This window comes from Oryzias latipes, chromosome 11, assembly GCF_053564925.1.
Source record: "Oryzias latipes strain Hd-rR chromosome 11, Olatipes_Hd-rR_3.1".
Lineage (NCBI taxonomy): Eukaryota > Metazoa > Chordata > Actinopteri > Beloniformes > Adrianichthyidae > Oryzias > Oryzias latipes.
Genome location: NC_136247.1, coordinates 29,542,457 through 29,552,500, shown reverse-complemented (window position 1 = coordinate 29,552,500; position 10,044 = coordinate 29,542,457). Strand labels below are relative to the sequence as shown.

The 10,044-nt window shown below is 46.1% G+C and overlaps 2 protein-coding genes across 2 annotated transcripts; both read left to right on the top strand.

Moving 5' to 3' along the window:
- Nucleotides 1-1,886: 1,886 nt before the first annotated feature.
- On the top strand, nt 1,887-4,325 carry si:dkey-266f7.9 (1-phosphatidylinositol phosphodiesterase). The gene is made up of 4 exons (XM_004084065.5): nt 1,887-2,103; nt 2,391-2,450; nt 3,074-3,644; nt 3,801-4,325. The coding sequence occupies exons 2-4, from the start codon at nt 2,413-2,415 to the stop codon at nt 4,170-4,172; spliced, it is 981 nt and encodes a 326-aa protein (XP_004084113.1). The 5' UTR covers nt 1,887-2,103; nt 2,391-2,412; the 3' UTR covers nt 4,173-4,325.
- Nucleotides 4,326-4,435: 110 nt separating this feature from the next.
- Nucleotides 4,436-8,847, top strand: LOC144995471 (transmembrane protein 272-like). The gene is made up of 4 exons (XM_078955190.1): nt 4,436-6,562; nt 6,640-6,690; nt 6,771-6,962; nt 8,335-8,847. Exons 1-4 carry the CDS (start codon nt 6,520-6,522, stop codon nt 8,577-8,579), a joined length of 531 nt encoding a protein of 176 aa, XP_078811316.1. The 5' UTR covers nt 4,436-6,519; the 3' UTR covers nt 8,580-8,847.
- Nucleotides 8,848-10,044: the final 1,197 nt, after the last annotated feature.

Genomic DNA, 10,044 nt, shown 5'->3' with positions numbered 1-10,044 from the left:
CGTCTGGATTTACTGAACAATCTGAGCACAAATACCTGTGAATACAAGTTAGGAGCTGGATTATGGAAACAAACGAAAGTGAAGACAAACACAATGGAGGCGGGGTCACGGAGAGCCGCTCCACTTCCTGTCAACCAAGCAATCAAACCAACTGACAGCTAGTCAGGAACCGGCTGTTCGAGTCCCAAATCAACCCTAGTGCATCATCTGCATGTGGAAGACCTCTGGTTTATTCTCTGCATGGTGGGGCAGTGGGCAGCACCCTTGGTCTTGGTTCAAATCCCAGCTGGGTCCTCAGTGTGCACGTTGTCTTTGTGCACGTGCGGGTTTTCTCCCAGCACGCCGACTTCCTTCCTGTCCAAAAACAGTTTTTGTGATGTTTATCTTTTAATGCACAGCGCTTTCTTCAGGTCAGAATTGTGCTGAAGCGCTTTATAAATGAAGATGGGGATTGACTCTAAAGTGGGCGTGGCCTGCGGCTGACTGGCGAGCTGTACCCACCGTCGCCCAGCAGCAGCAGGGACGGGCTCCAGCAACCCCCTGAGCCCACGGGTCTTTGTGCTTTGGAGCGCTGGGCTCAGGATGTTCAGCTCAGGTTTGGAGGGAATCTGAAACCTTTGTCCTCGTTTGTTCCCAACATGTCGGGACATCATGTCCAACATCAACATGTCATAAACGTAACATGAGGACAGAACAACGGAGAACTGGGAAGCTGACTGAAGTAGTGAAAGAAGCGGTCCTTCTCCATGCTGACCTGCAGGAGAACAAAACATTTATGCTGTTACCACGGTGACCAGTCGGTTGCAGGTTCTGACTCGTGGTTCTGCTGGGTTTTTGGAGCCGGTTCCTCTCATTGTCTCCTGACTGTCTGCTGCTCCACCATGAGTCAGTCAGGAGACAATGAGAAACAGGAAGGGTCACGGAGAGTCACATACGATCTTCAGGGTCAGGATCCCAAACTCATGATGATGAGGATAAAGTTCAACGTGGATGTCCAGCTGGAAGAAAAACTGTTTGTTTTTAGCGCATTTGTGGAGAAAATGATCCGATTCTTCAGAGTAAAAGATCATTTAAGGTCAAATCTGACTCTGTCGCCCTCTGCTGGTTGTCTCTGTTATTACATTCTCCTGGTCTTTTTGCTGATCCTTTTTCTCTTTTTTGTTTAATTCTTTTGTGTTTATGTCAAGACTGAATATATGGTTATTATGTAAAAATGTATGTATAACATACAGTAAGATCTGTGGTGAGAAATAATACGATTTTTCTTCTTCTTTGACTTGAATTTAAAATCTAAAAAATGTGAACAAAAGTTTTTGGCGTCATGTTTGTTATTTATTTCAATCTCCCATCCTTTTAGGTAATCCAAACGGATCCAGCTGGATCATCTCTGGGATTACAGCTGCTTTAATCTGACCTGTGGGTGGGGGGGGGGGGCGGGGGCTCTGCTGTAGCAGCAGCTGATCAAATATTGCTGAGTTGTTGCTCAATATTTGACGTTCCCGACTCGGCAGCTGCTGATCAAACATCTTTGCTCCAGTTTTAAGAAACATTTGGTATTTTTACCTCAGGAGTCTGTGGCCTTTCTGGGAAAAATGCTGCCTAAATGGAAACATCAATGTTTGTGAACAAACTGAATTATTTTTCGTTGTTCTGCGTTTTCATTTGCTGCATTAAATGGTGAAAATGCTTTTTTATTTAGTGGATTCCTTTATTTTCAGAATATTCAGAAAAATCAGGCAGGTTACACAAATGCACTATTATTAAACAGAACATGAATTTAGCTAAACTGTCCTTTATGACGGTGACCTTTGAACTCTGACTGCATTTCAGGGCAGATTTGTCAGGAAGTTGTGGTTCACTCCAAAACCTGTTGTGTTTCTCTGACAGCTGAAGTTCATCATCACTACACGACACTTTGCTGGGGTCTCATCATGGCAGGGGGAGATACCTGCCCACCCCACGCCCCTCTCCTGCCCCATCAGCTGTTCTGCTGGGGCCTCTTCTCACAGTTTTATCTGAACCTAGCCGTCGTTTTCCTCCATTCCTCTGTGCCCGTCCCGTTTGGCGTTCCCCTGGCCGAGGAGCTGCAGGCGCTGCGTTCAGGTACGGCCCGGACGTCTGACACAGCAGAGCTGCACGGCCTCTTTCACTTTGGGGATTAGGAGGGTTTAAACCCCCATTGAGTCCGCTCGGGGCCGAGCCGGTGCTCAGAATCCGCCTCACATGCTTTCATGGAAGCAAACAGCCGCTTTAGATGGTTTCAGTGGTTCTGACATCATCACTGCTAAACATGGAGTCACAGGTCCTCCTGCTCCTGCTGCAGCTCTTTTCTCCATGTGGAATCCATGCCTGTTTCTAACATCTTCACTCTCCGTCTGTAAATCCAACAGCTGAAGACAGAAAAGCAGAGAAATGCTCAGACGGTTGGGAGACCTTCTGCTCCTGCTGGGGTGAGTCCGCTTCCTCTGGAAATGTTCTGCTTTGAGCTTTGAAAACCATGTTTGGTTTGATGTCCTGACAGGACAAAAAGCTCCTTTGGTTTGGAGAATGTGATGCATGTCAAAAAAGACATAAATACAAAAAATGTATTTTAATATCTGGAAATCACAATCCTGCACTGCCAAGCCAGAAAGACGTCCAAACTTATTTTAGAATTCTTAAAAACCCAAACAATTCAGTAAGAAAATAGTTTCATCGAGAATTACTATCTTAACAAAATGATTGTAGTCACTAAAAACTAAGAAACACTTCAAATAAGACTTTGTTTTTTAAAACAAATGTATTTTTAGTGTGAAAAGCAGAAATATAAAATCTGTCAAATCTTGGACACGTTATAAAGTTAAGTTAAAGTTATTATCTGTAGATATTCTACTCTAGATTAGGATTGAATCTCCCAGAATTCCCTTTGATCTGATGGTAAAACTGCGTCCTCCTCTGAGGAAGACCTGCTGCAGATCTACAGAACAATTGTTTCAAGGTCCGACGTTTCATTTTGAATGGCTGTGGTGCAGCGGCAGATGCTTCGTTTCCATGGAAACCTGCCGGATTTTCTCTCAATCTGCGTCTTTTTTAGAGTCATTGGTTTGAGTTTTGCTGCAACTCAAACTCCTAGCTACGATGACACCCCCAACCCGGAGTTTCTGAACCCGTCCTGGATGGCCGGCATCCCCGACGCCCAGCCGCTCTCCGGGGTCACCATGCCGGGGACCCACAACACCATGGCGTTGTACGGCGGCGTGTACGCCGAGTGTCAGTCCTGGAGCCTGGAGTCCCAGCTCCACGCCGGCGTCCGCTTCCTAGACATCCGAGTTCGTCACATCAACGGGAATCTCACCATCCACCACGGAGTGTCCTACCAGAGAGCCCACTTTGGCCACGTTCTGGAGGGCGTGGCCGACTTCCTGCTCAAGTATCCGAGCGAGACGGTGCTGATGCGCCTGAAGGAGGAGTTCAGTGAAACCAACAACATCTACGGCACGGTGGTGGACTTCATCCACCGCCACGCCCACTGGGACCTGCTGTGGCACAGCCGCACGGTGCCGACCATGGGGGAGGCGCGGGGGAAACTCATCATCCTGCAGGACTTCTCCGGGCCCGACCTGGGGATGCGCTACGGCTCCCTGGACATCGCTGACGACTGGAAGGTAGCGAGTCTTTGACTCGTCTGCGTCTCGGTTCGTGGTCATGAGTCGTGGTTTTCTTTGGGGAGAAACCAAAACAAAAGAGGAGATATTTTTGTGTCTGTTGGCTGACTGTAATCATAATCGTCTGCGGTCTGTCTGCTCTGCTCTCTCCTGAAGGTTCCCTCCCTCCTGGACCTGAAGAACAAATGGAGGAGCGTCTCTGAGCATCTGGAAGCTGCTCCTGCAGGAAACCCGGAGCAGATGTTTCTCACCTTCAGCAGCGGCGCCGGCGTGTTTGCAAACCCCAGAGCGGTGGCCCACTACATGAACCCCCAGCTGCACCACTACCTTCAGGCCCAGACGGATTCAAACCGCCGCTTTGGGATCATCTGCATGGACTTCCCTGCTGCCCCGATGATTCGGAGGATCATCGACTTCCAGCTGACGGAAGTCCGGAAGGATGAGAGACGTTTCCTCAGCAAAGCTGGTGGGAAACGTGGAACCTCCTCACTGCAGAGGATCCTGAAGGACCGAACCAAGAGGACCTGAGACCTGAAGGGTCCAGCAACTAAAGTTTAGAGCAACTTTAGATCCAAGAGGATTAGTATTGATTCCACAATTTGATCCAGAGGCGCCAAACTTCCTGAAGGTCTAACCAAAAAAGGTCCACTTTCTGTAAAATAATAAAAGCATCGTCCAAAACCTTCTGCTCTGAATTTCTTTAATGGTTTTTGTCTGTAGATCCAGATTCTCTCCCAAACAGACTGTTGTTCATCCTGGATCACACAGACAGACGGCGTCTCTGTCTGTTCTGGTCTGAGGCTCATTCTCTGAACCAGCAGGGTCCAAATCCAGGCTTGGAGGTCCGGCCTCACGCTGGTTCTCCAGAATCTCTGCCTTACCTGCTGCTGATTACCTGGACCACGTGTGTTCAGCCAATAAGGAGCTTTGACAGCAGGCTGGTTGGAAGACATGTTGGACAGCGTCCCTCCAGGCCTGGATTCTGACCCCCCTGATCCAAACCGTCCAAACATCAACAGCTGGATAGCAGCTCCAAGTCCTTCTGCGTTCAGGCTTTGCTCTTCTTGATTCCTATTTTAAAACACTGAGGAGGAGAACAGCGTCTGAATTCAAGCAGACCAGTGCCACAAAAAGAGATGAGAGAACAGAAGCAGAGCAATGACCAAAACAGAATCTCAAAACGTCTCCATCAGTTGTTACATGAATTCCTGAATAACGCATTCATAGTAACCAACGGCGACACTTTGACCCCATCCCAGACCAAGAAGGGTTTCCCAGCACGAGCAAAAACAGGAAGACTGAGAATCTGTTTGTCTTACTGGAAAGAAAGTTCAACTGAGATGAACCTTAGCGTGTTCTCACCGCGCACGAGTGGGTTTTCTCTGTGTGTGTGAACATGTGTGTGTGTGTGAACATGTGTGGGTGTGTGTGTGTGTGTGTGTGAACATGTGTGTGAGTTTCCAACGATGTGCTCATGGCGGCAGATTCTGGTCAAACACTGTTCTCGTTCTTTTAGACCTGAAATCTGCATTTGATACTGTAAACCATGAAATCACGATCGAACGTCTGCATAACAACTGCGGTTTATCTGGTTCTGTCCTAAACTGGTTTGCCTCCTCTTTCAGTGGTTGATCCTATAAGGTCTGTGTTGACTCTCTATCTTCATCCTGTCTAGTGGCGTTCCCCAAGTTTCTGTATTGGGACCCATTCTATTCACTCTCTACATGATTCCCCTTGGGAGACTCATCAGCAAATTTTAGAATATTTCTTATCATCTTTACGCTGATGACATTCAACTTTATTGCTCCTTTGGACAAAATAATTACATAAATCTATCACATCTACTACACTGCTTGGCCAGCATCAGAGTTTGGTTAAATGACAATCATTTACTCCTGAACCCTAACAAGACAGAGACGATCATCTTTGGTCCTGATGACAAAATTCCCTCCATCACAGACAGCTTGGTTCACTGAGCTCTTCTGTCCAGCCCAGTCTCAGGAATCTTGGTGTCTGGTTGGACAAAGCTGCGTCTCTAGACTCTCACTCATAGCTCTTGGTCAAAAACTGTTTTTAGATCTAACCTTGAGCTGATCATCCAGGCTCTTATCTCCTCTCGTTTAGATTATTGTAATTCTCTTTTTACTTGTTTGAACCAAAAGTCTCTTAAACGTCTCCAACTGGTCCAGAACTCTGCTGCAAGGCTTTTAACTGGAACCAATAAGCGCACTCATGTCCCCCCCCCTCCCCCCCTCTGCTTTTATCTCTAGATTGGCTTCCTGTTAAATTTAGAATAGATTTTGATTTTAGTTTTTAGAGCCTTGCATGGACAAACCCCCCTCTATATTTCTGACCTTTGAACTCCCTACACTCCCTCACGTTCCTCGAGGTCCACTGATGAAAATCTTTTATTTTCCAAAAAGTCGTTTTAAAACTAGGGGAGACGTCGCCTTTCAGGCAGTCGCTCCCCGACTTTGGAAAGACCCCCCCCTTGTCTTGTGAAGCACTTTGTGAGTCTCTCTCTGAGAAAAGTGCTATATAAATAAAGATTTCCTTCCTTCCTTCCTTACTCAGAAGTGCATTTGGAGCTCAGTTTTCTTGACAGATGTCCTCCATCAAAACGCCACAAGCTGACGTTAAAACCGGCAGAAACCGGGTTTGCATTGCAGTCTTTTAACTGCAGTTTGTGGTCTTCAGACTGTCTGCATCAGATAACTGAGTGTGATGTTTGTCATTATTTCCTGAGACTGTTGTGAAATGAGTTTTGAAACACACTAAACACATCCTGTCAACGCGGCAGTGACGGGGACGTTCGCTCGTCCTTTCACGTCAAACTCTCCTGTAGCTGAACGGATCACATCTGTTTTCTTCAGAGATGGACTCCAGGACAAAACATCCAGTGCTGACTGCATCCTTCGGTCTGTCACGGTTTTCAGTTTCGTCTGCATTGATGTTGAAAACTGTCCTTTGATGCATTTTCTTCTCATGTTTGCAGTGGTGCTAAACATGATTTGGTGGATGGTGATGGCAGCAGCCGTGGGAGTGGGTGTGTACACTTTAAACATGTTCTGACGTATTTCACAGCATGTCTGAACCTTCATCTTTGGTTGCATGCTTCTGTCCCAGGTGCCATGCATCTGCAGCTTTGTCCGGTGGAGCCCAAAATCCCCGTTTACCTGACAGTGATGGGGGCCTCCAGCATCTGCTCTCTGCTGGCCTCTTATCTCAGTGTCGGCCTGAAGAACAGTCCAGTCTACAGACTGAGCGCCGCCGTCACGGTTCTCCTGAAGATGTTCAGTTTGGCGTGGCTGATCGCAGGTGTGAAGCTGAAGCCCTCCTCCTCCTCCTCCAACATCACAATCAGCATCCTCCCTGTCTTTTTGTCTCGTTAGGTTTTTTACTACTCATTGGTTCAAAGATCTGACTCCCAGAGTTGTTCAAATGTTCTGTTCCTGTCCCAAGTCCAGCTAAATGCAGAAGGTTGTCCTGCTTTCACGCTGGATCAGTCGCAGCCCGGGTCGACACCGACCGACACTGGTGCTGATTCTCTAGAACAGGGAGGGGCAAAGGGAAGACATCAAACAGCAGAGGGAGGGGCATAGGAAGACATCAAACAGCAGAGGGAGGGGCATAGGAAGACATCAAACAGCAGAGGGAGGGGCATAGGAAGACATCAAACAGCAGAGGGAGGGGCATAGGAAGACAACAAAAAGGCAGAGGGAGGGGCATAGGAAGACATCAAACAGCAGAGGGAGGGGCATAGGAAGACATCAAACAGCAGAGGGAGGGGCATAGGAAGACAACAAAAAGGCAGAGGGAGGGGCATAGGGAGACATCAAACAGCAGAGGGAGGGGCATAGGGAGACTTCAAACAGCAGAGGGAGGGGCATAGGGAGACATCAAACAGCAGAGGGAGGGGCATAGCGAGACTTCAAACAGCAGAGGGAGGGGCATAGGGAGACATCAAACAGCAGAGGGAGGGGCATAGGGAGACAAAAAGAGGTGATTACATCTCATGCAGGTGTTAAAATCTGAACGAGATCTCTCTCTCCACCCAAGACTTTGGGTGGAGAGAGAGAAGCCAGACATCAAAGACTGGTGGTGTGAGGAAGACTCTGGTGGTGAGGAAGATGACAAAGGAGGAGATGAAACAGTCTTAGGGAGATGAGGAGATTCTCCTGGAGGACTGGACAGTTTTGGGAGGAGGAACAGTAGATGTTCTAGAGATCACAGCAGAGAATCAGATGGTGATGATGATGATGATGATGATGATGATGATGATGATGATGATGATGATGATGATGATGATGATGATGATGGTGATGGTGATGGGAAAAGGTTGCTGAGGTTGGAAATATCAGGAAAGAGGTGTAGAGGAAGACCAAAGAGGAGGTTGGTGGATGTAGGGAAGGAGAGCAGGAGGGTGGATGGAGGGTTAGATGGAGGAGGGCGGTGCTCTGTGGCGCCCTCTAAAGGAAGCATCTGAAAGATGAAGCAGGGAATGTTTTCTTCTGAGCAGAGCTCAGAACAGTCCTGCAGACAGTCTGGTGTTTGCCCACCAACTCTTCATCATGTGAACTGGAGGTTGTAATGTTTCAGCCAGAAATATTTTGCTTTTAAAGTCAGTTTTGTTCTAGCAGAATAAATATAACTTCTTAACACTGTCCCTCTTCTTTTGTCTGTCTTGCAGGAAGTTACTGGGTGTATTCAGTCTATCCTCCGAGTTACTCTGGATCAGACCGTTACTGTCACAGGATAACCTACACGCTGGCCTTTGCTGTCACCACCCTGCTGTGGGTGGCTGTGGGCCTCTGCCTCACCGTTTGCTGCTGTGGATCACTGTTCCTCGGTCAAGATGTATTTTCTAGAGTATATGAGCGCTTCACCTACAACACTTTAAATGGTTCTAATGAACCAGGTCATGTGAGGACGTGAGAACCTAAAAATAAATCCTGCAAATCTCCAATTTTCTTCCCTAAGTGGCCTAAGATGAGATCCGTTTATTTCCTTACTGAATAATTAGCTTCAAACACTGCAGTTCCTCTTTATTCAGGAGCATAACGTGTGAGGAGCAGGAGGAGCATTTATATAAAGAAACAATAACTGGAAAAAATGTAATGCAGCTTTCTTATGCTTTTAAATATGTCTATGGTTGTTTTTAGGCATTTAGATTAAATGATTTGCTTAAAAGAACATGATTAATGACTATGTGTTTTATTTCATCACAATTATTTTTTGCAATATTTGCAAAATAAAAAATACATATAAAAAATAATAAAGAGTAAAGTAAAAATCATATTTTGTATTTATTAAAAAAATGTGTTTTTTAAATATGAATTTATTTACGACGGAGTTTTAGGGCCACCAAAAAAAGCCACCAAGTGAAATTACGAGTTTTTATCTCCTAAATTTAGGAGATAAAAACTGGTAAATTTATGAGAAAAAACTCGTAAATTTCCGATATTAAGTGGAAGTGAGCACGCAGAGCAGCAGGTGAACGCCGCGCAGCAGCAGAGCAGACCGACTAAACTCAGTTGAACAGGTGATCTGAATGAGCTTGAACGTTCCAAATATCTGGAAGCTTATTTGTTTGATTTACAATTTATTAATGTTTCATTTATTGATGGTTGGTTTGCAGGATCCCTGCAGCCCGATGAAGCCATCCGTGTCCCTGCAGCTTTCCACTTCAATCCTTTCTTCCTCCACCAAAAACAAGATCTCTACGTTTGTGTGACGCTTCCGTCTGAGGATCACTTTTTGTGGCATTTGCAACGTTGTAATGCTAATATAATAGACTATTTTCATTCATCTTTGTTGTTTGATGATATAACGGGACGTTTACTTCCGCATTGGTGTTCGGATCTGATGACAGGTTGATGACGTAAGGTGACAGATGAACTTCAGGGTTTGTGAATGAAAAGGAGAATAGACCTTTTTCGCAAAAACCGGAAGTACGTCATCAACGTGTAAACCTAGTTCCGGTTTGTGCTTCGCTGGCGGAGGAATGGCAGAGCCTAGAGTGTTTTCGAAGAGCCTGAGTTGTGTTCCGAAGTTCACCAGCACCGATGTGATGAAGAGTGTGAAGATGCAATCGTCCACTAAAGGAAACAAATTGGACAAGGGATATAAATTCGTCCACGAAGAGTTTATCCACCATTACCAAGGTAAGCTTCAGCTAGCTTTAGCCATAGCCGCATCACCGCTAACTCTGTGTGTTTACGTCAACTGTAAATCCTGGTGTTATTAATTTGTAATATAAGGCATCGCAGTGAATATGTTGTGTGTATGTTTAAGTGAAAAGGCATGAGATTAACATAACACCCAAAAATTTGGTGAAGCTGTAAATAAGAAATGTTAAGTTGCCCGTATGCGTGTTCATTTTGCTGCGGTTGCGGCACTT

Excerpts from the sequence above, each read along its gene's own strand:
- LOC144995471 (XM_078955190.1), top strand. The coding sequence starts at position 6,520 with ATGGACTCCAGGACAAAACATCCAGTGCTGACTGCATCCTTCG. Across the intron at positions 6,563-6,639 it reads AGTGCTGACTGCATCCTTCG|TGGTGCTAAACATGATTTGG; the intron begins GTCTGTCACGGT and ends TCATGTTTGCAG. Across the intron at positions 6,963-8,334 it reads TTTGGCGTGGCTGATCGCAG|GAAGTTACTGGGTGTATTCA; the intron begins GTGTGAAGCTGA and ends TCTGTCTTGCAG.
- si:dkey-266f7.9 (XM_004084065.5), top strand. The coding sequence starts at position 2,413 with ATGCTCAGACGGTTGGGAGACCTTCTGCTCCTGCTGGG. Across the intron at positions 2,451-3,073 it reads GACCTTCTGCTCCTGCTGGG|AGTCATTGGTTTGAGTTTTG; the intron begins GTGAGTCCGCTT and ends CGTCTTTTTTAG. Across the intron at positions 3,645-3,800 it reads ACATCGCTGACGACTGGAAG|GTTCCCTCCCTCCTGGACCT; the intron begins GTAGCGAGTCTT and ends TCTCTCCTGAAG.